The sequence below is a fragment of the Corythoichthys intestinalis genome, chromosome 13, assembly GCF_030265065.1.
Source record: "Corythoichthys intestinalis isolate RoL2023-P3 chromosome 13, ASM3026506v1, whole genome shotgun sequence".
Taxonomy (NCBI): Eukaryota; Metazoa; Chordata; class Actinopteri; order Syngnathiformes; family Syngnathidae; genus Corythoichthys; species Corythoichthys intestinalis.
The window spans coordinates 55846263-55874182 of record NC_080407.1 but is presented as its reverse complement, the minus strand read 5'-3'; the positions used below and the strand labels follow the sequence as shown (position 1 = coordinate 55874182).

The 27920-nt window shown below is 41.2% G+C and overlaps 1 protein-coding gene across 2 annotated transcripts in view; it reads right to left on the bottom strand.

The window, feature by feature from the left end:
• Positions 1–369: 369 nt before the first annotated feature.
• The window catches only part of LOC130928501 (adhesion G protein-coupled receptor L3-like), a 231677-nt gene continuing 204126 nt past the window's right edge, over positions 370–27920 (bottom strand). Inside the window, exons 21-29 of one of the 2 annotated variants that reach the window (XM_057855157.1) lie at positions 26759–26850; positions 24139–24180; positions 23572–23598; positions 20921–21089; positions 20734–20856; positions 16839–16935; positions 10705–10830; positions 8501–8518; positions 370–7962 (exon numbers count right to left, since the gene is read on the bottom strand). In XM_057855157.1, coding sequence (XP_057711140.1) covers positions 7118–7962; positions 8501–8518; positions 10705–10830; positions 16839–16935; positions 20734–20856; positions 20921–21089; positions 23572–23598; positions 24139–24180; positions 26759–26850 — 1539 coding nt within the window. In that variant the 3' untranslated portion in view covers positions 370–7117. The remainder of the gene's footprint in view (positions 7963–8500; positions 8519–10704; positions 10831–16838; positions 16936–20733; positions 20857–20920; positions 21090–23571; positions 23599–24138; positions 24181–26758; positions 26851–27920) is intronic. The other variant, XM_057855158.1, reaches the window with a different exon arrangement.

Genomic DNA, 27920 nt, shown 5'->3' with positions numbered 1-27920 from the left:
GCCCCCCCAAATGTCCCCAAATTACCTAATATGACCAGATCACGCCCCCCAAATATCACCAAATGACCTGATATGAGTAGGACACGCCCCCCAAATGTCCCTATATTACATGATATGACCAGGACAATACCCTGAAATGTCCCCAAATGACCTGATATGACCAGGACACCCCCCCAAATGTCCCCAAATGACCTAATATGACCAGATCACGCCCCCCAAATGTCACCAAATGACCTGATATGAGGACACGCCCCCCCAAATGTCCCCAAATGACCTGATATGACCAGGACAATACCCTGAAATGTCCCCAAATGACCTAGTATGACCAGGACACCCACCCCAAATGTCCCCACATGACGTGATATGACTAGGACGTGTCCCCCAAATGTCCCCAAATCACCAGGAAGTGACCTGATATTGTCCCCGAAATGTCCCCAACCTGGACGGGGCTATGATCTGCATCTCCACACAGCAAGGACCCAGAGTAGTTTCTCCAGAAATTGCAGTTTCCAGTTTCATTTGAAAATTTCATTTTATTATCATTTGCAGGTTTTTTTTTACTACACTTTCACCTATAGGGCACTTAGACTCAACGTGACGTCCTTTAAGTATAAATGCATTTCCTAATGTCACAATTGGAAGCCTGGAAAGCAACAAGGTCACCGGAAGTGACTGTGGACAGAGATAAAGAAGGGCAGTTGGCATTGTCCACTGTATCGCCGCCGTTTGAACATCGGCGTTGTGCCGGCCGGCGCTATCGGCCGCTTCCATCTGCAATATGCTGATTCCATCATAATAAAGAAAATTGGCTAGATCCCAGAGGAGAGGAGCCCTAATAGAAAATAATTCTGCCCTTGAAACACTCTGGGAGGCGGGAGGTCGGGGGGCTTTGATGAGATGATGCTATCTTTATTTAGACTCCGGCATCTGGGGCCGCAGTCCTGTCTTCATATATTTAATTAAAATAACATCGCCTGCCTGCCTGCCTGCGTGCGTGCGTGCTCGCGTGCGTGCGTGCGTGGACAAAAGGCCGCTTATCACATCAAAAGTCTTCAGCCTGCCTTTTTCCTTTTTTCCCCTTTGCTCTTAATTCAAAAGATTATCTTTAGCGATTGGCGACGGCCAACACGGATTCCGGCGAGTCGTCGGAAAGCTAGCCGGATGTGCAAACTAGGGGTGTGACAATACATCAAAAAGGCGATGCAATGGCGATACTTTGTCGCCCAAAAGGTTATCGATATGCTCACAAAAGGAATTGATATATCGTTTTAAAAAGGTTTCGTTGTTTATAAAAAGAAAAATCTTCCATTAGCTCACTGGCTGCCACTGACAGATAATCAACAGAAAATTGAGTGAAAAATGAACTCAAAATGAATGAACTTATTAGCTTTATTAACCTTATTAGCTAATCGTAGAATGATTTCCAGACCCATCTATCAATAATAATTGTATGGGCGTATCATGAGCTCACTGGCTGCCATTGACGGCGCTAGACTTCCAATTTATTTTGACTGGATTGCACATCTCGCACCAGAGCATTCACGAACTGCCTGACGGATCGACTGTTTGACGGATCGGCACCGTTCGAATATCGAAAAAAAAAGAATTTTCGCACGACGCAGGGACTTTTTCGAATGACCACTAAAATTTTCAGTTCGCCCTGAAACAGATTTTTGGAAAAATTCAAAATGTATCAAGAACTACAGTTTTTGACCAAATCACATAATTCAGACTTTTAAAAATTCGGGGACCGTGAGGACCATAAAAGTTGTATACAGAACAATACGGAAATTTGCCAAAAACGTTCCCATTCATTTTTAATGGGATGCCAATGCCAGCCATGTAAGTCCAAATTTCCCATTCATTTCTAATGACATTTTCTTCAGTTCATGCCATTGACGGTTATGTATGTTGATTCTATTGATGCCAATGTACTTGGATTCCATTGACGCATATGTTGACACACAATTCGGAAAAAAATTACGGAACTTTGCCAAAAAGTTTCCCATTCATTTTTAAAGGGATGCCAATGACAGCCATGTAAGTCCAAATTTCCCATGCATTTTTTAATGACATTTTTTTCAGTTCATGCCATTGACGGTTATGTATGTCGATTCTATTGATGCCAATGTACTCGGATTCCATTGACGCATATGTTGACACAGAATTTGGAAAAAAATGACGGAAATTTGCCAAAAACGTTCCCATTCATTTTTAATGGGATGCCAATGCTAGCCATGTAAGTCCAAATTTCCCATTCATTTCTAATGACATTTTCTTCAGTTCATGCCATTGACGGTTATGTATGTTGATTCTATTGATGCCAATGTACTCGGATTCCATTGACGCATATGTTGACGTAGAATTCGTAAAAACATTACGGATATTTGCCAAAAACTTTCCCATTCATTTTTAATGGGGTGCCATTGACGTCCATGGACGTCCAAATTTCCCATTCACTTCCAATGGAATTTACAATGCATTGATGCCATTGACGGCCGTGTATGTCGATTCGATTAACGCCAATGTTCTCGGACTCCATTGACGCATATATAAGTCGATGCCATTGACAGCCATGGACATCCAAATTTCCCTTTCATTTCCAATGTCATTCATATTGCAATGACGCACAAGTACACAATTGCCAATGAGGGCTTTGTACGTCCGTGCCATTGACAGCCATGTATGTCGACTCCATTGACGGCCATGGATGTCCAAATTTCCCATTCATTCCCAATGTCATTCATATTCCATTGACGCATGAGTACACAATTGCCAATGAGGGCTATGAACGTCCTTGCCATTGACAGCCATGTATGTCAATTCTATTGACGCCAATGTACTTGGACTCCATTGACGCATATGTAAGTCGATGCCATTGACGGCCACGGACGTCCAAATTTCCCATTCATTTTTCACTGGCATTTACTTTGGTTAATGCCATTGACAGCCATGTATATCGATTCTATTCATGCCAATGTACTTGGATTCCATTGACGCAAATGTAAGTCAATGCCATTCGAAATGTCCCCAAATCAACATGGGTGGAGCTAAGATCTGTACAGTATCTCCCTACAGCAAAGCCCCATAGTAATTTCTCCAGAATTTGCAGTTTCTATTTGTAGAACAATTTCCTGACCCAAGTATCGATATATTTTTTTTATCACCGTATCGTGAGATCATCGTTATCGTAAGCCTTGTAAGTTATATCGCAAATGGTATTGTGAGCTACCCAGTGCTAATGCCAGCATCATCATCTACATCTAAACATTTGAGGAAAAAAAAACGCATTGAGTTTTCATCAGCGTTGTAAAATTGAAAAAATGTCCATCGATCGCCGTGTACGTCGACATACACTTCTTACCGGAATGCTCTGCTCTTGCGTGCGTGTCCTAGGTCGTGTATTGTTTTCCGTGACCTTGTGGAAAAATTTCAGCGCTCCGCTCCCGATCAATGTTATCCTACGCCAAATAAATAAATAAAAGAACACGTATTTAATGTTTTTTTTCCCCCCTCAGGTTGTCCCAATTCACAAAGGGCAAGATGACATTGATTCACCTTTCATTTGGAATTCTGCCCGACATTCGTAACTATTGATTTTTTTTTTTCTTCCCCCGTCAGGTGAAGGCCCCCCACTGCAGACTGTATGACATGTGTCATTTCATTTTTGCTACAGTGTGGCCCCGTAACAAGCAGCTGTTGCCGGAGATAACCGTTCCAATCGAAGAACGATAACGGCCGCTGCGTCTACTTTTTTCCCCAGGTGATAAAATGCATACTTTGTATTATTCTTGGGGGGGAAAGGACATCTTAGTGGTGAAATAGTATAGAAAAATAGTGGTAAAGTAAGAAAACATTCCAGTCAAATATGAATTGGATGTCTAAGAATCGCCGTCCATGGCAACCAATGACATCGGATCGGATCGTAGCAAGAGTGGTGATGTGTTTCCTTAGTTTGAGCCAAACGTCCTCAAAGTTTTTATCTATTTGTTGTACCTGAATTGCTAATATTTAACTAAACGCAAGAACATATGTTATTGAATTTCTACTTCGTTTTAATATACTGGAAAGGAAAAAACAACATTTGGGCATCACCAACTCACCTTACATTCGTTTCTTACATTTTGGGTATGAGTGCTGCTCCACAAAAGCCTGAACAAGGTGCTGAAAAAGAAGAACGTACACTAGTCAGCAGGGTACATCACGATACGATTTGTGATACAAGGGTCGAGATAACGATGATCTCACATGTGTCAGGAAATCATTCTATGAAACTAATAAACAGAAAAACAAGCTTCTGCTTTGAATAGCGTTCCGCACAAATGCTATTTTTAGACCGCAGGGCTGCGTGACGTCACCATCCTAAACCGGAAGGGGGTCAACATAGAAGTGCGCTCGCATAAAACCCATGCAATTACTGCTTGTTTTCTGCCGGTAAGCTTTCAAAAGAAGAACATGCTGAGTAAACACTGCTGCTCTGGAACTTAGAAATGATTCGAGACATTACGACCGTCCACATATGAAGGCTGTTGTGTAAATAAAAAAGTAAATTAAGCGTTTTTTTAGCTGTCACCGAGTAGCATTTGCAATCACTACACAAAAATAGCAATAAAAGTAACGTTTACTGACCACCACAATGTTTTTTTTATTCATTTCTTGTAGTGTTTCTGAATGCTAAAGAGTTGCACTTTTGAACTAATTATTTTTTCAAGCTTTTTAATCAGAGTTTGTTCTACATAATCAAATGTTTGAGTGCTCGTCCGAGACTGGTGAGTCCATACTTTTTGCTAGGGGTTGTACAAGACAAACACATCAACAACCCTCGACTGTCGGATCAGCTTTCGTGTTTTGTCATACATTTAAAAACAACTGTGTTCTTACCTCATGTAGAACGTACTTTATTACTTGCTTCATCTTCTGAGGCTTGCTGGGGCACTGGAGACCATCTTGGGCTAACGATGGACAGCAGGCGAGGTACATCCTGAATTGGTTACCGGGCACGAAGAGACCTATAATCACGTATGCACACATTCAAACCTACGGACAGTTTTGGAGTGTTCCATAAGCCTACTGTGCAGGGGTGAAAAGTGATATTGATCCTAAGGGCCCATGCCCTGATGGGGCCGACAAAGAAAATTAGAACATCAGGCAATCGTTTGCAAATTTAAATATTAATCATTATAGTTTTAATAGCAATAAAATGAAGGGTTTCTTTTTTAGTTTTTGACAAAAGTAAAGACCAAGAAAACATGTATTGCCAGCCATTCATTAAATGGTTTGGTCCGCACTTCCTTCGATCAGACCGGGAGCAGCGGTGCGCATTTACTCCAATGACAGTGTGCGGTACTGCAGAAATGTTTTCAAAACAAAAATCGGGTTATCAAAAGAGGAATGAGCAAAACAGGAGAGGGGTAGAAAAGGCCGCCAGGATGTGACAAAGGAAGGTTGGTGTCTTGTGTCAGTGTAGTGCTGAAAATTAACCTGTTATCTTAGCCCACTCCAGCCCCATCTGGAACCTCGCGATGTCTTTCACAAAGCTCCGAAGCGAGGTCCCAGCTCACTCCGTAAGAAATACGGGATTTTCCCGGCCTCATTGAGCGACATTCACCTATTCAAAAACAAGAATTCCAAATAATTACGGCATTTTTTGGTATCCTAGAGATGTTGAAAGTTGGTATGGAAATTTTCTTTAAAATCTGCTTGAATCCAGTTTGTGAAGAATTTATTGAATTTAGTTCGTCATCAATTGAGTTAACAAGGGACCTCGCTTCGGAGCTGTAGCCTATAGTGGAGATCGCGGGTTTCCAGATGGGGCTAAGCCTACTCCACAATGAAATACTAATTGTTTGCTAGTGTTTGCTCCACTTTTAGCTTACATTTAATCAGTACTGCAGGCAAACCCTTAGCAAGCTCTTCATACTAAAACAGTTGTATACTTTAATGCATACTGTAGTATAGTTAAAATAAAACATTATGTCATTATGGTATTTGCTTTGAGAATATTTCTGATAGATTGTAAAAGATGGCCTTTAGTACATTTCTTATAGATGATATCAGTATTCATTATTGCTCTATAAGCTGTATGTTTAAATATATTTTCATCTTAAATTAATGCAGAAAATGCACAAATTAGTGTGTAAAGATTCACCAGAATGCAGGAAATTACATAGTTTGGTGGTGGTGATATCTTTTCATGGGGCCCAAAATCCCTGGCAGCGCCCCTACTACCCTGCATGTGTATTTGAAGACCAACAAAGGAGAAAACACTTTGTTTTGTGTCACTCCAAAAGCTTTTTCTTTAATAAGTACAACAGCCATTATTGTACAAGAAGTGTCTAAGTGCTGATCGGTTAGTTCTACCCCCTTTTTTTGAGAGACACCTCCTTGACAACCACTGGAATAAAACGGCCATCGACACTGAAAAGAGGGGGGGAAACCAAAGCCAAACCTGAAAACAAAGACGTGGCACAAATGACGTCATGTTTGTGACAAAAGAACAGGGACAGAACAGAAAAATTGGCTCACACGTACAGAAACACGAGGTCGGTCGTCCGGAACAAAAGCTTAGCTAGTTATCTGTACATTTTCATAGAATCGGTTTTTTCCCCTCTCTTAATTAGCGTTGCACCGATACCGTTTTTGGGCTCCCGATGCGGATACGATACATTTTTTCTTCTTTTAATAGCGTTAAAGTAGTTGCCATTATGGCTTGGTCAGACACCGCTTAACTAATTAGCTCCTCTAATTAGGAGTTGTCATTCATTCGCTGCCACTGGATTGGACATCAACCAGAGATAAACTCATATCATCGGTAGCAATACTAGCGTTGGCATCGGTGCAACGCTACTTTTGATTACATGACAAAGAAAGAGCAGCTAGGCTTTCAATGTTTTTGTTGGCTCTTCAGCGAACAAAACGTGCCAAAGAAATCCTCGGGGGGGGAAAGAAAACGTCAAGTCGTATCATAAAATAGTCTCTCGGTTTTGTCCGACTACATTTCCACACAGATGTTCCGGCGCGGAGGCGGGAGCTGAAATGTTTTCTTCCGCAACGGCGGGAATAAAATCAAAGGGGTTGATGTCCGAGGGGGGAGGAAAAAAAAGCCGCCGGCGTTGGTCTATAGGCTGGTGACCAGGTGCGAGGGCTCCGGTAGGGGCTCCCCCGGGGACAGGTCGTTCTTGTTTTGGGGCACGATGAAACCGTCGCTGCTTCCGCGTCCCAGCTGGTAGTAGGAGTGCAGCCGGTGGAGGTGGTTCCCCGAGCCCAGGTTGGGCATGCTCTTGTAGTACACGTCGTCCGAGCCGGCCCCGGGACTCTTGGGCTCGGGGTCCTCGGGGCCCGCGGGGAGCCCCGGCAGCGCGGGCACGCTGGTGTACAGCGAGTCTCTCTGGCGGCCGGAGGCCGGCGAGTCCTCCTCCTCCTCCTCTTCCGCCTGCTCGTCGTTCAGCAGCGGGAAGAAGCTCTCGCTGTTCTCCTGCGGGATCCGCCGCCGCGACGACGAAGAAGGGGCGGCCGAGTAGGGGCGGCGGGCGAGCGGGAGGGGCGGCGGCCGGCGCGGGCTGTAGGAACTCTCCGACGGCGGTAGCGAGAGCGCCCTCTGAGGCAAAAGCGGCACGTCCGACTCCGGGCCCCGGTCCGCTAGGGCGCCGAAGAGGGCGCGCTCGGCGGCGTCGGCTCGCGATCCCGAGGCGTAGCCGCTCTCCTTGCTCACGTTGTTCACCAACTTGTTGACCAGGTTGCGGTTGTGCTCTGCCGAATTGTTCAGGTAGGTCGGGAGGTAGTTGGAGGCCAACTCTTTGAGGATCTTCTTCTCCAAGGTGGTCTCCTTGTGGTTGTAGCCCCGCTCGATGATCTGGACGCAATCGCTCATGTAGTCGGCGCTGGCGATGCTGTAGCCGTGGTTACCATTCAGTGGTAGTGTATCCATGACACTTGTATCCCGGGCGTTGTTCAGGATGCCCTCTGGAATGACACAAGGGCCAAAACGGCCTCGTTAAAGGCTGACGACCGAAAAATTCCGTAGTGCTCTTAGATCCTAATGTGCCCCGATTGCTTAATTCCGTGCTCAATCGGGATCGAGAGCACTTTTGAAGTATATACAAATTCTCCCATTCATATGACTCACTGAATTTGAACCCGATGGCGACACGAAACACACAGAGCTCAAGCACAAACCACGCACACAAACAAAATAACTGGAAACAAAAGCAATAAGTCAGTCAGAACCCAAGCATATTGTCCCGTCTGAGCATTTTAACAGCACATAATACAAAGAGCACCAACAAAGGCGACTGTTCAATATCCAGCCAGGAACGCAAGTCAATTCATATTGACGTCTCTTTTTCAACGTCAAACTTGGTTGAAATAGCGAGCGTCAAACGTGCCGATGCGTCTGGCGCCATTATTTTTGAAACGGGCCTTTGTTGCGTGACTTTGCCAACACAGAATGAAAAGAAAGTCAATTACATTTGATAAGCAATGTTTAGTTTGACGCCCATACTTGTCTCTCTGTAGGGCTCTTTGCGGGACAGCATGAGGGGAAGAAGAGCAGACAATAAGCAAAACGGTCACAGCGCACACACAAAAAAGAGAAAGCTTCGTAGCGAAAGCGGTGTTTTGCCATGGCAATGACACTAATGTTCGGCTATAGAAGCAATTACATGCTTTTCATTGGCCGATACGGGAGCGTACTGCTGCTACACCACCACAACGACAACAACAAAAACTTGATATAGTAATTCACATCGTAAAAAGGTTTTCACATGAAACGATAAATTTGATAACGTAGCCTCGTGACTAAATTCGTATTTGAACATTGGCATTTTCTGACAACACAAACTCGAGAAACAGCATTCCGATTTAACGTTATTCATAAACTAAAAACCGCAATTTCTGGAAAAATTACGATGGAGCTTTGTTGTAGTAGATACAGCTCTATTAGGTCACTTCCCGTTGATTTGGGGAAATTCGGGGACACGTTCTGTTGATATCAGGGCACTTCATTTTGGGGACATGGCTGTCAATTTCATGGACTTACATGGGCGCTAGTTGAATGTCAATGGGCTGTAATGTTAATTTTTAGGTAAAAAAAACACTACCACACAGGTTTTTCTGCCACTGAAAATGAATAGGAAATTTGGACGTACATGGCCGTCAATGGAATGGACTTACGTGGCCGTCAATGGCAACGACTTACTTGGGCACCAGTTGAATGTCAATGGGCTGTCATGGTAAATGGTCAAAAATCATAAGGATTTATTAGTAGAAAATTCAGCAGGGCCGAGAACGAAAAGTGATATTTGCCATGTGTCAAAATGGATTTTGCCATGTGGCATTTTTTATGCCATGTGTCAAAATGGATTTTGCCATGTGGCATTTTTTATTGCCATGTGTCAAAATGGATTTTGCCATGTGGCATTTTTTTTGCCATGTGTCAAAATGGATTTTGCCATGTGGCATTTTTTATTGCCATGTGGCAAAGTGGATTTTGCCATGTGGCATTTTTTTATTGCCATGTGGCAAAATGGATTTTGCCACGTGGCATTTTTTTTATTGCTATGTGGCAAAATGGATTTTGCCACGTGGCATTTTTTTATTGCCATGTGGCAAAATGGATTTTGCCATGTGGCATTGTTTTTGCCTTGTGGGATTTTTTTTTGTCATTTCACTTTTTTTTTCTTGCCACGTGCTAATTTTTTTTTTTTTTTTTGCCATGTGGCAAAATGGATGCGCTGTAAAGTGTACGGTCAAAAATCACAACCACACGTTTTTCTGCATTTATGAATGAATGGAAAATTTGGACCTGTATAGCCGTCAATGGCATAGCCTAACTTGGGTGTCAATTGAATGTCAATGCGCTGTAATGGTAAGTGTATGGTCAAAAATCACAACCACACGTTTTTCTGCCATTCAAAATGAATGGAAAATTTGGACGTGCACAGCCGTCAATGGCATAGTCTGACTTCGGTGCCAGTTGAATGTCAATTCGCTGTAATGGTAAGTGTATAGTTAACAATCACAGCCACACATATTTTTCTGCCATTGAAAAATAATGGAAAATTTGGAGGTGCATAGCCGTGACAGCCATGCCCGTCCAAATTTCCTCTTCTTTTTTAATGGCAGAAAAACCTGTATGGTTGTGACTTTTGACCCAAAAATTTACTACAGCTTATTGACATTCAACCGGCACCCAAGAAAGTCAATGCCATTGACAGCCATGCCTGTCCAAATTCCTATTCGTTTTCAATGGCAGAAAAACCTGTATGGTTGCGACTTTTGACCCAAAAAATTGACATTACAGCTTACTGACATTCAACCGGCACCCAAGAAAGTCCATGCTATTGACAGCCATGCCCGTCCAAATTCCTATTCATTTTCAATGGCAGAAAAACCTGTATGGTTGCGACTTTTGACCCAAAAAATTTACATTACAGCTTATTGACATTCAACCGGCACCCAAGAAAGTCCATGCCATTGACAGCCATGCAATAGGACGTGTCCAGGAAATGACCTCATATCAACAGGACTTGTCCCTTGATAGATATCTACTACAGCAAAGCTCCATCGTAATTCCTCCAGAAATTGCATTTTCAAGTTAAAATTGTTCTAACTTTATTTTGAACCGATTTTTTCCTCCTGGTGTGGCAGTCGTACGCTCCAGTATGATGGCGCTACGGCTCAAAGGATGAAGAAAAGCCAGCACACCTTGTGCGTTGTACATGCCCAGAGGGTTGTTATAGACCGCCGACTCCCCGAGCAATGTATTATACGGATTGTTAGTGCCGTGAGGACGTAGGAGCGCATTAGGAATAAGATGGTTAGCCATAGCCCCTGCAGCAGCCAAAGACAGAGGAGGACAGGAAGGGAGGTAGGGTTGGCAGGAACCGGTACAGGTGGGTGGGATAAATTGAGACAGAGCGGGAGAGAGAAAGAGAAAACACACACATCAGTCGGGCAGATGTCGCCCTGGATGATCATTAATGCGACAGGGGGAGAAACTGGGCGGGGTTGAAAGGCGAGAACTGGACTGACAAAAGCTAATGCGACTGATGAGACCTAACCGCTAATGCTGGCCATTAGCGCGTCCGTGCAGTAAAAAGAGCGGCCGCGCGCTAATGTAACGTTTTTAGACACGGAAGTAAGGCAAGGGAGAAGGTGATTAGGATGACGCCATTAAACATGAGAAGGATTCCTTCCATTATTAACAGGAAAATACGTCACGGAAAGAATATAACTGGAATGTTCAAATAAATAATTACAAAGATATTTGTTTTTCTTTGGAGTGTTGTTTTCGTCAACCGCGACGATAACGAAAATAGTTTGTCGACAATTTTTTTTTCGTGACGATGACAAGCTAAAAACGTGGCTCTGGAGAGTAGAACATTTCGAAACGAATGCCACTTTTTGTCTGAAAAGACTGAAATGCGCCATAATTTGTCATATGTTCTCGATGTGTGACATTTTCATATTGTACATGGAGTACGTCAGCTTGCATTGTAGCCGTGTTTGGGCCTCTCCTTCACTCCTCACCTGGGTTCAGGATGTGTTTTAATCTTGTTTGGGAACACATGGTAAGAATTGTTTTCATATTATAGCAAGAGAGAATAAGAAATGTTTCTTTAGCATTTAAAGATTTTTGCTGAGTGATCATCACACACTAAATGTAACTCATAGCATTAGCAATAACCTCGTCTTAAACTCTCGGACAACTATTTTCAGCAGGGCCGAAAACGAAAAGTGGTATTTGCCACGTGAAAAATTTGGATTTTACCATGTGGCATTTTTTTAAGCATTGGCAATTTTTTTTAGCCGTGTAACAAAATGGATTTGGCCATATGGCATTTCTTTTGCCATGTGGCAAAATTAATTTTTGACATTGCAAAATTGATTTTGCCATGTGTCAAGATGCATTTTGGCATGTGGCATTTTTTAGCCGTCTGGCAAAATTTTGCCATGTGGCATTTTTTAGCCGTCTGGCAAAATTTTGCCAAGTGGCATTTTTTTAGCCATGTGGCATTTGTTTTTGCCATGTGGCAAAATGGATTTTACCAAGTGGCACTTTTTTTCCACCATTGGCAATTTTTTTAGCCATGTGGAAAAAAGGATTTTGCCATATGGCATTTCTTTTGCCATGTGGCAAAGTGGATTTTGCCAATGCAAAATTGATTTTGCCATGTGGCTTTTTTTTTTTTCCAGCCATGTGGCATTTTATTTTAGCCATTTGGCAAAACTGATTTTCCCATGTGGCATTTTTTTTAGCCATTTGGCAAAATTGATTTTGCCATGTGGCATTTTTTTTTGCCATATGGCATTTTTTTCAGCCATTTGGCAAAATTGATTTTGCCATGTGGCATTTTTTTAGCCATTTGGCAAAATTGATTTTGCCATGTGGCATTTTTTAGCCATTTGGACAAATTGATTTTGCCATGTGGCATTTTTTTTTTTAGCCATTTGGCAAAATGGATTTTGCCAAGTGGCATTTTTGTGCTATGTGGCAAAATTGATTTTGCCATGGGGCAAAACGGATTTTACCACATGGCATATTTTTGCTTGTGGAAAAATCCATTTTGCCAAAAAATGCCACACAACAAAATCCATTTTGCCACATGGCAAAAAAAATGCCACAAGGCAAAATCCATTTTGCCACATACCAAATACCACTTTTGGTTGTCTCGCTTTTTTTCATGGAGTTAGTGGCGTCCAGGTGGGTGTAATTAATTGAAAATAATGTACTGTTTTCCTGCCGAGTGTGCATTATACCCAAGTGTTATCGTCCAATAGACAGACAAAAATTAAAAGGGCTGCCAAAACAACTCTGCTTTTGACTGCAGATGAATACGCAAAAGTTTGGAGATATTTGGAAGAAAAATATAGTGCCAATTGCCAAAATTTGGAGAGGAGATGTTGAAAACTAACCCTAACAAGCTCCTAAACACTTTTGATGGATGCTACAGACTCTGAAATAATATGGCCAATTTCACGCTCTGTGCTTTTGATTCCAATTTTGTCAAAATGTGTCTCTACATGTTACCTACACAAGCACAATTCCAACTTGTTCCTTCCAATAAAACATCTAAAAAGGCTACTAAGTGACTGTATCACTCAGCGAAGCATTGATTTCTTTGCGAGGAAGCCAGCCGGCATTGCAAAATGAATTGAAAAGCCTCAATAATGAATAATTGCAGGCTTTCACTTTTACTTGCGCTCAAAGTATTTATTAGGCTTGTTGGAAATGTGGATTTTTTTTGCTGTTGTTTCTTAAAAGCAGTCACCGCTCGATGGCCTCAAATTGCAGCGCCTTCCATAAACAGCACACCCCCCTCGGTGACACGGCCCGCATTTATCCCGTCTCGTAAATTGGGCAATCGCGAACGGCGCTTGAAAGTAGGCGGTTATAGAACTCCGCCTCGCAGGAAATTCGGTGAATAATTCAGACGCGGCTTTTATCTTTACGGCGAAGCCGCGTTGACTGGTTAAAAGCCGTTGATGGCGGCGAAAAGCCGAGTGGCTAATTATTAAGATCTTGACACATCCTCAGTGCGCCGAAACGTTCATCCATCATCGTAACCGTGCATTAGCACCCTCCATTAAAACGGCGTCATGGACGGACCGCCGCCGGACGTTTTGGAAAATCTTTTTAGAGGTGCAAAAAAATAATACTAAATAATACTAAATGACATTTATTTGTCAAAATTTGTCTAAAATTTTTTGATTTTTTTTTTGTTTGTCTGAAATTTTAAAAGGGAATATGTATACACTGAAAATTTATAACGTATTCCTAAGTTTTTTTTTATTCCTAAAATCTAAAATAATTTTCTCCATTTTGTTTTGAGTTTTAAAGACAGATTAATGCGTCAGATTATTCCATTTACTCTCAGAAAACATTATTTGCTCTTATTAAGCTCATAAACTGGTATGAAAAAGTGATCCTTTTTGGAATTTCTCACATTTCTGCATAAAATCGAACGTGATCTGATCTTTGTCAAAATCACACAGATGTAAAAACAGTGTCTGCTTTAACTAAAACCACGCAAACATTTATAGCTTTTTATATTTTAATGAGGACAGCATGCAAACAATGACAGAAGGGGTTGAAAATAAGCCAACCATCTGCCTAAGGAGACTTAAAGTGCTTGTGACACGAAAAAGCATGTTTATTTCATAATACACGTGGTATTTTATGCTCCTGAATGATATGGACCGCTTGGATGTGTGTGGAAGCGATCGCTATATTTATTTAGTTTTTTGAATCCCGCGCCAGGAAAATGAGTGACTTCCGGCTTCGGTCTCGCATTGAGGAGGAGGGCGCTGTGACGTGTACGGTAGAAGACGTCCTCTTCACGCTACAGTGTACTGTTGTGTATGAGGACGAAGGATTCAGCTGATTTTGCGGATTAATACTTTTATTTTTTGCATCACGCCAGCCAAACGGCTGCAGAAAAATCATTCTGTATGCGGGAGAGGCGTATGCGCCTTTTTGGAGTTTCAAAAGGTTCCCATTCACCGTGGATATTTACTGTGGGACCATTGGACTTACAAGGAAGTGAGTAAACATCTTGTTTTGTATTATGTCAAATACGAATACAGTGATTACAAAGTAAACACTATAAAATTCCTTTAAATAAAGGACTACTTACGTTTGATCATTGATAGGCATGTAAAAAGCTATCCTCACGCTCATTAGCAGTTAGCTGTTAGCACGTTAGCTACACAACATTTCCAGCCACCCTCCTCCAGGGAACGAACTGTAAATTGCTCTCCGCCGGGCGGTTTGCCGATCCGCAAAGAAACTCGACAACCGGGTCGTCATGTCAAATAATACAGGCTAGTTATGTGTGATTTTCCACTTCGAAGACTTTGAAACATCCCTCGGTTCGGGTTAGCATGTCGGCTAGCTGTCACTCCTTCTGGTCTGTTTACATTCTCCGAAGCCGGGGAAGGGAAATGACATATGTCCGATTTAGGTGTCATAAAATATCGTTCGGCAGGTGTGACAGTAAAGGTAAAGTCGACTGTTTTGACCATTATGGAGTAATTTTGCCATGTCGTCTTGAATAAATGGATTTTTATTATTTTATATTCCATTTAGCACAAGTTATTTGTCATGACCATGCCATTTATTTAGCAATTGGGGAAAGTACTTGGGTAAAAAGAATATCCTGTAAAAATATTGAAGTAAAGAGACAGAAACAATGACATTTTGCCGCTCTCTTCGTCTCGTTTTCCTCATTGTGAATAGTTCCCCCTCGACGGGCTGACTGGTCCTTCTCAAGCCATTTATATAGCTATTGGGGAAAAATACTTGGATAAAAAGAATATCCTGTAAAAATATTGAAGTAAAGAGACAGAAACAATGACATTTTGCCGCTCTCTTCGTCGCGTTTTCCTCATTGTGAATAGTTCCCCCTCGACGGGCTGACTGGTCCTTCTCAAGCCATTTATATAGCTATTGGGGAAAATACTTGGATAAAAAGAATATCCTGTAAAAATATTGGGAGTAGAGAGACTGAAACAATGACATTTTGCAGCTCTCTTCGTCTCATTTTCCTCGTTCTGAACAATTCCCCCTCAATGGGCTGAATAGTAAAACCGATGAGCCTAGTCTACCGCTGACGTCATCCACCTGTTGGGGACGCTAAAGCCCTATAATTGTAGGCGTGGCTAACCGGCAGATTAAAAGACTAATTTCTCGTCATCTGCGCTTTGCTAAATTGTTGTATATGGTCGAATCGTCTCAAAATATGATTCTAATTCACATAATAATGCCATTTAAGACTTTTTTTCTGGTGTCGTATGCTCTTTAAAGAGCAATTGAAACCATTTTTTACCAAACAATTTAATTCAGGGTGTGTACCCAATCACTGAGGAGTGGTTTAAAACACACAATTGGTAAGAATGGTCTTGATGAGAATTATTGTCTGATTGTGAACCATACTTTTAATATTTTGTGCATACTTATTTTCCCCCGTCTGTATACTATCCTTATTAAAATATGAAAACCTATAAAGGGTTTGGGTGGTTTTAGTAAAGCAGACACTGTTTTTACATCTGTGTGATTTTGACAAAGATCAGATCACATTTGGCGATTTTATGCAGAAATGTGAGAAATTCCAAAAGGTTCAGATACTTTTTCATACCACTGTATATCTAAAGATTTTTTCACCTCAATCCAGAAAAGTTGGCTTTCAAATAATGTTTTGAACAATATCTATTCTTGAATTAAGAATATTTCTGACAAACAACCCATTTATTCCTTAAAATAAGTCAAGCTATTTTCAGCTACGCATTTTTCTTATTTTCAAGAAATCTGAGTAAAATGTACTTGAAGCACTGGCAAATAATTTCACCTTTTTCTAGTAGATTTACACAGAAAACAAGGGAATTTTAAGAGGTGTGTATCTGCAGTATACAGCGATACCTCACATTTCGCTTAAATTGTAAAATAAGGTAATATTTTACAACATAAACCACAAAGGTTTTTTTTTCATTTCATGTCGATTTCCAGCACAATGAGATTTTACAAAAAAAAAATAATTGTGTTTTTTACCACAATGGCCTTTTTATTTTATGTCGTTTTGCAGCACAATGTATTATGTTGTGTCAATCAAATACATAAGGCGGAGTCAGCTAAGTGATTGGCTGGATGGTGGAGTCTGGTTAGCTGCGTTAGCACTTGGTAGCGTCGATGAACTGGTCGGCCGATTTCCAACTTCTCTGAGTAACTCTGCAAGTGACGCTACAAAATGCTAACGCAACATACCAATATATAGTATGAGGCTAATCATGAAAAAGCTATATTTGAATCAAGATTGATCCAAGAATAGAATTCAAGTAAATACCTCTGTTGAGCGACGCCGAGCTGTTGATGTCGCCGGTCATGAAAGACGACTCGGACTGTTTTCTGACCGTGTCGTTCCACATCCGGCGGATGCGACTCTGCGGCAACCACAAACAACGCCGTTAATAGTCCACCCACACCAAAGACGAGATGTTTACCTCACGATATGATACGATTGGCGATACAAGGCTCATGATAACAAGGATCTCATGATATGGCTAGTAAATGTCCAATCCATTTGAAATGGGAGGGTGGTGCGCGACTTCTTCATGGGGGGCAAATGCGCTGTTCTTTGTGTGCGCACAAATACGTACTTTGTGTGTAAATGCGCTCTTACTCATGTGTGGAAGTACTACCTGCTCTACGCTTCCTACACCAAAATAAAAGCATGATTCAGAGATTTATTTGTCATTGACACTAGCTTTCACAAGATGACAACGAAATTCCGTTCGATGAGTGAGCATCGGGCCGCTGCAGACTTTCTGTGCCGCCAACTTCTCTCTCTTCATTAGAAATTACAGAGTAAGTTACAAGTTGACACACATATATCATACAACATAGCAGGGATATGACACGATGCACAGGTCACGTGCAGGGATTTTTTGTATGAAAAAAAGGAGAACTACCAGTCATGGCTGGGGGGGGGGGGTCAGTTATAGTAAGAAAAAGTGTGTGTGTATGCACGAGTGTATCAATATTTGTACGTGTCTGTAGCGAAAAGAGTCGCAGAGATAGGGCCATCTGCGCGGCTCTCCCCAGGAGAAGGGGTGGAGTGGGGTAAGGGTGTTCGGGAAAGGTGAAGGAAAATAATAATTGAATTAAGCCGAATAAGTAATTTCATTCATTCCTTCATTCATTCATTTTCCATGCCGCTTATCCTCACGAGGGTTGCAGAGGTGATGGAGCCTGTCCTAGCTAACTATGGGCAGTAGGCAGCGTACACCCTGAATTTGTTGCCGGCCAATCACAGGGCACAATGAGACAAACAACCATTCACGCACGTATTCATACCTATCGACAATTTAGAGTGTTCAATCTGCCTACCACAAATGTTTTTGGGATGAGGGAGGAAACCGGAGTGCCTGGAGAAAACCCACACAGGAAGGCCGGAGCCTGGGATTGAATCCTTGATCTCAGAACTGTGAGGCGGATGTGCTAACCACTCAGCCACCGTGCCGCAAATAAGTAATGTCCAAATACGGTTGGTCTTCAGTCAAATTCGCGCTCCTCATGGAGTAGAAGAGACATCCGGTCCCTTAAGTCATTGCCAATAGTCGTGGTCTGCCTCAACAGTTCCGTCACCTGGCGCAAGGTAGCATCCACTTTTCTCCATCCTTCCTCAGACCGAACCGTGAGTCCACGGGGCCAGTTCTCGATCCGAGCCTCGACGGGGTCTTCCAATGCCTTGAATCGCATCTTTGATCGGTGGTCAATTTGTTAATTTCCTTGAAAGCTGCCGTCTTGGAAACTTTCCGGTAAGCCAAGCAAAACGAACCCCACGACCATCACTGCAAACAGCCAAATATCCTCGATATCTTCCACAAATAGGACAGTAAGACACACTGGCTTCCGGTGATCCCATGAATCTCTCACATATCCAGTGGTGAAAGTCCCATCCGGGCAAGACGGCTATCCTGGTGCACCGTGTCTTGTTGAAAAAAAAAAATCTTGTCTATTGCTCCGAGAGACCAACTCATCAGATCCATTTTCATATGAGAGACCAGCACAGTTGGAAATACAAAAAAAGCAGACAGACTAGACTGACGAAAATAGCAGGAGCAGGGAGGAAACAAGTCCAACCCCGTCGAAAGCAGGAAGGTGGTCATCCAAGCGAATTATACCGTGCTGCCGTACGGGTTACTTACATTTGATTTTTTGGGTGAAATAATGACCAGCAATTTAGGTGAAAGTGATTGCGGGAAATGTCTTTTTACTTTGGAAAGCTGGCAAAGGCGACATGATTTGCTTCTTCTTTCACAAGGTGGCCTCGGCATCATAATGCCGACATCCCGTCATAGCGGCGTGTATAATTCAAAGCGCCGATCCGCGCGCTGAATCCAATCGCCGCGTGCTCGACTCTAAGGACTATTTATAATTGAACGCTGGCTGCGAGCGGCGTGCTTTTGGCAAATGGACGCGGTGTTCAATTATAGCGCATCGCGCAATACATCCGACGTGGGAGGAATGCGGCAACAATTGAGACGAGGAGGAAAAACACACAAAATTCCTTTGACGCCGTCCCCAAATATGAGAAAAGATTTTGGAGAGCTTTGCTCAGCTGCTCGGTGGACATCCGTGGATGACTGTCTGTTGATTTTGGGGAAGTCCAGCTTCAATTTGCATTGATTTTATGGCATTTTTTTGGTCCGAAAAATGCAGATTTTTTGGGGGGGTTGCTGAGAAGTTGAAGATTTCAAACAGATTGGACGTCTACTAGTGATAAACGCATTTAAAAGACTTACAAATGTGTTCAAGATGTTTAGCTCAGAGTTGTCAGAGTTAACGAGTACCATTTTAAAATGATACCGGACAACGTTCCCTCTAATTTTTCATGTGTCTGAGCAGATACACAAGCTCCTTGAGCACATTGAGGACCACTGTGAGCAACATCAGATGTGTACACACCAGTATCACACCTGTTCAAACCTTGGATCATAACAAGCATGTATTATTAAAATAATCAAATCACAGCAGGAATTTTTTAGTATAATTGATTTGGCTCACTTAAAATGAAAACGACAAATCTTGTTGTTCATGAAATGTGTACTATTCTCACTCGAAATGTTCATCTGTTTGCACATACCCCGAGAACTGTTCCATCTTAAAAGAACCGTATGTTTTTATTGCTTTGGCTTGATGAGTGGACGTATCACTACCCGTTTGTTTCGCCATGATAAGGGGTTAGCATTTACGTCGCTTAGCTCCGCTGCGCTTTTTTAGCTAGCTAACTAGCACGGTGTGAATGGGCAGGGTACATACAGTATGCAAACACTACGATTGGCTGCTTAGCGTAAGTGAGCTGTATCATATTATTGCCTCGACAGCTGTCGCTCTTTGAGTTATGTTGCAAAATAGTACAGAAAACAATATTGGTCCAAATAACTATTATATCAGTTCTCAAATTAGATCTTAGTTAATGTTTTTGTTGAATTTTATTTTGTGCGCTGGATAGGTTTTCTTGTGCTATGAATATGTGCAATTGCGCTAACCTTAGATGGAACACTGATGCTGGAAAGCCTCCTGCCTTTGCACAAGGGTGGGTCACAGCTTAGCACAGCAGTTATACTTATTGACCGATAGATGTCTCCAAAATAAAATGCTCGGGATTTGTTATGTGAGCAGACCATTTTCATTTATGGTGCAAAAACTAAACAATTGAAAAATAATGAATTATAAACACATTACGTATAGCTACTACATTACCAGAAAGAAATAGTCACTAAGAAAACTTGTAAAGTAATAAAAAAATCAACTCTGTGCAAAAGCCCAGCAAAATGCATCTTGAAAATTGTCATTGTATTGGCATGTCCTATGATTGGCTGTATTTATAATGCTTTGAGCGCACCCTAGTGGCGTTTGGGGTAACTACTGTAAACGTGACGTAATTGTGAATGGATCTGTTGGCTCATTTCAATGCATATTATTTTATATGGGACATTTATTTTCCATTACTTCAATTGAAAATCTCTTATTTTTCACTGAAGGTTTATTTCATGTTACATTTAGAGGGGCTTCACAATACAATAAGCAATAACCCATGAAGTGCGCGACCGCATATATCGTATCAGTTTTGGGAGTTGGACAACATCGGGATACTGGTTAAAAACTATCGGACAACTTAGTTGAGAGTGAATCAGAAGCTAAATCTGGACACCAAGGACAAAAAGGGAGTCAACCTGTGAAGCAGCGGAGTAGCGTCCAGGAGCGCGAGAAGCGTTCCCCTTGGAACCGGTGGAGCTGTCAATGCTTTTGCCGCTGCAGCAGTGCGTCCGCAGGCACTTGCCGAACTCTTTCCGCACCTGAACCAAAAGGGTTCATCGGAATGAGATACGAGCCACCAGCTAAGAGGCTAATCAGCCGTACCTTTTTCTGCAGTACGCAGTGGAAGATGAAGATGAACATGCCCTGCAGCGAGTTGAAGATGGTGAAGAGGTAGGCCATGACCACCGTGCTCTCGTTGACGTACATCAGCCCGAAGGCCCAGGTCAGGCCCAGCAGGCACAGCAAGGCGATGGCACCGATAATCCAAGATCTTCAAAAAACAAAATAATAATAAAAATGACGTCGGTGCACATGGTTTAATTCGGCAGGCCACGCAAAGCCATACGATGGACCGGATCTGGCCCACGGGCCGCCAGTTTGACACATCTGCTGCAACAGGTGCAAAGAATCACATTCTGGCTCAAAAAAATCTGAAAAATCAAGGTTGTTCAAAGATAGGGAAGGCACGCAAACAAATGAAATGACAAAGGTTGTAATGCACTTTTGAGCTTTTACAGTCTCGGCTATGCTTTTTTTTTTTTTTGAAACACGCTAGACAATCATAAAACGGTGACTTCATATATTGGATGATGGAGGTCCGTATAAATGCTTGCAAACAACAAATATATTTACTTTGGCTGTGGGAGATTTACAGCATGTCCCATATTTCACTCTGTTTAATTGGCTAAAGTGTCTCGTAAAGTTGGGGCAAAGCAAGACAAAGTATTTCTTGCTTGTTTTTGAAAGCTTGTTAAAATCATAAGCGAGTGGACAGTTTCTCTCATAGCCAGCTTCTATTTTCTTGATGTATAAATTTGAATTTTTTTTAAATGAAATTGGTTATCATTCAAGGGGAGGAAGACATGCTATTGCACTAGTATATAAGAGAAAATGCAATTTCTCCAGAAAGGCATCACTTCCTGTTGATTTTGAGGCATTTTGGGTCACTTACTGTTGATATTGGGCTGGGTTCTTGTGCCATTGAAATGAATGGGGAATAAAGCCATTGGAAATGAGTGGGAAATTTTGGTATTAAAAATGAATAGGAACATTTTTGGCAAATTCTGATGTAACCATAAGTTGTTGTTTTTTTGGGGGGGGGGACAAAAACAGCATGCAACTTTTTGATGTATAAAGTATGTGATTTGGATAACAATTCTAACACGAGATGCATTTTTATTTATTTATTTATTTTGGTGAACGGTTATTTTTTGTGGGTGTGTCAAAGGTTTCCCCTGCTTAGCAAAAGCAGGGAAACTGCTTGAAGAAGTTTTTGTGGCATTGAAATGAATGGCGGATATGGCCATTGGGAATCAATGGGAAATTTTGGCAATTAAAAATGAATAGGAAGGTTTTTAGGCAAATTTTAGCTTTTTAAATGAATTAAAATTTTTTTTTTTTTTTTTTTTTTGCAAAATCCTTTGCACCCCTTTGCATCCTGTCCTTTAAAAATGTATAAATGATGTCATTTGGACAGAAATTGTAGGAGAAGTAGCATTTTGAAACATGATTTCTTCTTTCCTCGAATAGAGCCATGGCAAATGAATGGGAAATTTTGGCCATTAAAAATGAATAGGAACGTTTTTGGCAAAAACTGAATGCAACTTTTTTTTTTTAAACTCCCTGAAAATTTTGATGTATGAAATATGTGATTTGGATAGCAATTGTAGTACTAGACGCATTTTGAATTTTATTTTATTTTTATTTTTTTGTTTAATCAAAACATTTTGGGGGGCGAACGGTCAAGCATTTAGGGGTACCTTCCTGTTGCTTTCATGTGAAAGTTGTTTTGAAGGTGAATAAATCAATGAGAAATTTTGCCCATTACAAAATGAATTGGTTTATTTTTGGTAAATTTTAGCTGAACTGTATGTTTTTTGCAAATACTTTTTTTGTGTCGCTTTGCATCCTGATTTTTAAAAAATGTATAAATGATTTCATTTGGACAAAAAACTGGCATTTTGTAATTTTTTTTTTTTTTTTTTTTAATGGAGCCATTGGAAATGAAAGGGAAAGTTTTCGGCAAATTTTTTTTTAACTCCGTGAAAATGTTTTATATATGAATTATGTGATTTGGATTACAATTGTAGTTATTGGTGCATTTAGAATTTTTATTTATCTATTTATTTTTTTTTAAATCAAAAAAATTTGGGGGGGCGAATGGTCATTTTTGGGGGGGGGGGGCAAAAGTTTCGCTGCGTCGCGCAAGCATTTAGGGGTCATTTCCTGTTGCTTTCAGGTGATTGAAAGTTTTGGTGCCATAGAAAGGAATGCTGGATATGGCCACAGGAAATCAATAGGAAATTTTGCCCACGAGAAATTAATTGGTATATTTGTGGCAATTTTTAGCCAAACCGTACGTTTTTTGCAAAAACGTTTCTGCCTCTTTGCATCCTGACTTTTTAAAAATGTACAAATGATGTCATTTGGACAAAAATTGTAGGAAAAGTAGCATTTTGAAATTTTGCACCCCCCGCATTTTTGGTCGAACGGTTATTTTCAGGGTGTCAAACATAAAAAGTTACATTTGTAAGGAAAATGTCAAAAGAACCACAGCAACCAAAGAACGAACGTCCATTCAAATGGCCGCTCCCAGTCAAAAAGCATTGGATGTCGAGCGCCGTCGGTGTGTGTGTTTTTAATATACATTTTTTTCTTGTATTTTATCAAAATGAATTGTGGTTTTCCGCATGTTAGGAAAAGAAGAGGAATGACTTAGGGGGGGTTGAATCGTTTTCGGACTTTTGCCTTACTTGATCTTGGGTTCGTACTCCTGATAGCTGGGCGGAAAAAGCAAGAAAAACAAATATGTCACTCATATTATGCGGTAGGCATTAAGTGGGGCACGGAGGGGGAAAAAGCACAGCATCCTACATTATCCTGCCTTTTCCGGGGAAAGGATTCCTTTGTGATTTACAGGCGCTTGCCACCATTATCTCTGCTCACAGGAACATCCAGCCGCCGTCGTAAACACCGGCAGACCTTGGCGTTTAAAGCGCTAATAAATGGCTCAGGTTTGCGGCAAAATGACTGATTTATGAATTTGCCATCATTTGGCCAGGGTGCTCTTAATGACCTGGCGGGAGAGGGTACTTCATCAATACAAGTGCAAAAAACCTGACCGACTAGAGGTCACCGGAAGAACGCTGAACTTCAACCATTTTTGATTGGACGCAGTTATTGACTAACTGCTTTAACACAAACTCATATCTGTCTTTTCAAGTGTAAGGGAAGCTTGGGAGCAAAAACAGACATTCTGTTTCAGGGCCAAGGTGAGGAAGGGAACAACACGTCAAACACAACATCTATTGTCATCTTACCATTGCAACTCTACAATAACGCATCCCTGGTAATAACGGTGGCTAAAATGAAGACAAACAAAATGGAGATGAAAATCAAGAAAAACACATGAAGCAGAATGAACGAAAGCAGCATGAGGACACACACGCGTGACAACAAAAATCAAACTCGCAGTCAAATGAAAAATCGAACGGAAAAGAAAAACCTGGAACAACCTTGAATTGGTCATACAAGGAATACTTTTTAGTATACTTTAGTGTAAACCGGATTTATGAGAAATATCGGTAGCCTTTATTTGACAATGGCGTCTTAAGACTGTCATAATTATGTTATGTATATGTATGTCATGTAAAGAGGGAACTGGTCGGCAGTTTTACAGAAGTATGAAAAGTATCTGAACCTTTTGGAATTTTTCACGTTTCTGCATAAAATCACCATCAAATGTGATCCGGTCTTTGTCAAAATCACACAGATGAAAAAACAGTGGCAGAAAGGAAAAAACATGTACGTGAACCCTCTGCCTTGGGAGACTTAAAGAGCAATTGTAACTAGGGCTGTCAAAATTGTCGCGTTAACGGGCGGTAATTAATTTTTTTAGTTAATCACTTTAAAATATTTGACACAATTAACGCACATGCCCCGCTCAAACAGATTAAAATGACAGCAGAGTGGAATGTCCACTTGTTACTTGATTTTTGGTGTTTGGCGCCCTCTGCTGGCGCTTGGGTCCGACTGATTTTATGGCTTTCACCATGAGTGAGCATGGTGTAATTATTGACATCAACAATGGCGAGCTATTAGTTTATTTTTTGACTGAAAATTTTCACAAATTTTAATAAAACGAAAACATTAAGAGGGGTTTTAATATAAGATTTCTATAACTTGTACTAACATTTATCTTTTAAGAACTACAAGTCTTTCTATCCATGGATCGCTTTAAGAGAATGTTAATAATGTTAATGCCATCTTGTTGATTTATTGTTATAATAAACTAATACAGTACTTATGTACCGTATGTTGAATGTATATATATCTGTTTTGTGTCTTATCTTTCCATTCCAACAGTAATTTACAGAAAAATGGCATATTTTATATATAGTTTGAATTGCGATTAATTACAATTTTTAAGCTGTAATTAACTCGATTAAAAATTTTAATTGTTTGACAGCCCTAATTGTAACCAATTTTCATCAAACAATTTAAGTCAGGTGTGTGCCCAATCACTGATGAGTGGTTTAAAGCTGCCCTGCACGCTATAAAACACACACCTGGTAAGAAATGTCTTGATGTGTGTTGCGTGATTTGTCTGATGTGCATCCTGGCTCAGTCAAAATAGCTGTCTGAAGACCTGCGATCAAGGATTGTTCATTTGCGTAAAGCCGGGAAAGGATACAGAACCATCTCTAAAAGCCTGGATGTTCATCAATCGACAGTCAAAGAAGTTGTCAACAAATGGAGAGAGTTTGGCACTGTTGCTTCTCTCCCAAGGAGTGGCCGTCCACTAAAGACGACGCCAAGAGTTCAGCGCCGAATACTCAGGTTACAAAAAAAACTAGTGTCTGCTAAAGACTGACAGAAATCATTGGCACAGTCCAATATCTATGTGCACACATCATCTATATGTACAACTATGGCGAATAATGGTGTTGATGGGAGGACGCCAAGGAGGAACCCACTACTGTCTAAAAATAAAAAAACATAGTTGCTTGTTTAATGTTTGCAAAAAGGTACTTGGACACTCCACAGAGGTTTTGGCAAAATATTTTGTGGACTGATGAAACAAAAGTTGAATTGTTTGGGACTAACACACAACGTCATGTGTGGAGGAAAATTGGAATAGCTCACCAACATCAACACCTGGTGGAGGGAGCATCATGATTTGGGGCTGTTTTGCTTCCTCAGGGCCTGAACAACTTGCAACCATTAACGGCAGAATTAATTCAAAACGATGATTTGCAGGAAAACCTGAGACCGTCTGTAAGACAGTTGAAGCTAAAAAGAAGATGGATGCTGCAACAAAACAACGATCCAAAACACAGAAGTGACTCAACTTCAGAATGGTTTCAGAAACGCAAAATGCAAGTTGTGGAGTGGCCAAGTCAAAGTCCAGACTCGAACCCCATTGAGATGCTGTGGCAAGACCTAAAGACAGCGATTCATGCCAGACATCCCAGGAATCTGTCGAGAAGAATGGGCCAAGATTCATCCTGATCGGTGTGCCTGACTGATCTGCAGCTACAGGAAGCGTCTGGTTGGAGTTACTGCTGCCAAAAGGGGGGGGGCAACGAAATATTAAATGTGATAGTTCACTTCCTTATTTTTCCCCTTATGTCATTGTTTGCATACTATCCTCATTAAAATATGAAAACCTATAAATGTCTAGGTGGTTTTAGTTAAAGCAGACACTGTTCTTTCATCGGTGTGATTTTGACAGATCAAATAAGCATTTTATGGTGAATTTATGCAGAAATGTGAGAAATTCCAAAATGTTCAAATACTTTTTCATACCACTGCATTTAATTACTATGATTAATAGGCATTTTTTATGTTTTAGGGGTGGTTGAAATAATCATTCCCCATCATGAAAGACTTCTTTGAAAGCGGTTTCCCGCAAATGAACGGATTTATAAGAGCTCTTACTTGATGTTGTCCAGGCAACCGGAATCGGGCTTGAGAATGGCCGTGTGATGGAACATCTTGTAAAGAGCGATACCTAGGAAGATGACGTTGAGCTGCGGGAAAAGAAAGCGGCCCAGATGAATCTATTCATTTAAAAAAAAAAAAAAAAAAGCAAAGCACTTTGGAGCGCAAAAGCGCGCTTGCCCGCGCCCCACTTTGCTAAACAGAGCGCAAAATCCTACGAAACCTCCGCGACGGTACGCGAACGCGGTCGAAGATGACAGATGCGGACTTGTAAGAGCCAGCCTTTCCACCTGATTTATTCATACGTGTCTCGATTTAGTCACAGCAGAGGAAACAATGAAAGACACCGAGCGTCTTCCCTTCCGGAAATTTTTAGAAGTAAATATCCGTGATTATGGCAATTTGGTTAAAAGGTCAAATTGCAACACTGTCCAAATTAGGGGTGTGAAAATATACAGTGGGGCAAATAAGTATTTAGTCAACCACCAATTGTGCAAGTTCTACTTGAAAAGATTAGAGAGGCCTGTAATTGTCAACATGGGTAAATCTCAACCATGAAACACAGAAAGTGGGAAAAAAAAAACAGAAAATCACATTGTTTGATTTTGAAAGAATTTCCAAATTAGAGTGGAAAATAAGTATTTGGTCACCTACAAACAAGCAAGATTTCTGGCTGTCAAAGAGGTCTAACTTTTTCTAACGAGGCTCCACTCGTTACCTGTAATAATGGAACCTGTTTTAACTCATCGGTATAAAAGACACCCGTCCACAACCTCAGTCAGGCCATGTCCACACGTAGCAGGGTATTTGGCAAAAAGATATTTTTCTCTACGGTTTGGCCTATCCACACGCGCACGCAGAATTAAACCAGGGTTCTTAAAAACGACGGGGAAGGTGAAGATTTTCGAATTCTGCGGTTGTGGCCCCATCATGTGGACACTGATAACCGAAGATTTACGTCACTGGCTGCGACAAATTTTGTCCTCACGTCACACATTAGACCAATTTTTACATTTGGAGTATAATAAATAGGCGCTTTTTTGCTTCCATTTTTTTTTTACAACCTCTTGCTGTGCTTGTTTTTGAATAATGGGTATCTTGGACAATTATTTTGTTGTTTTGAATGTACTTAAAAATGAATGAAAGTGGTTGGCTGTGG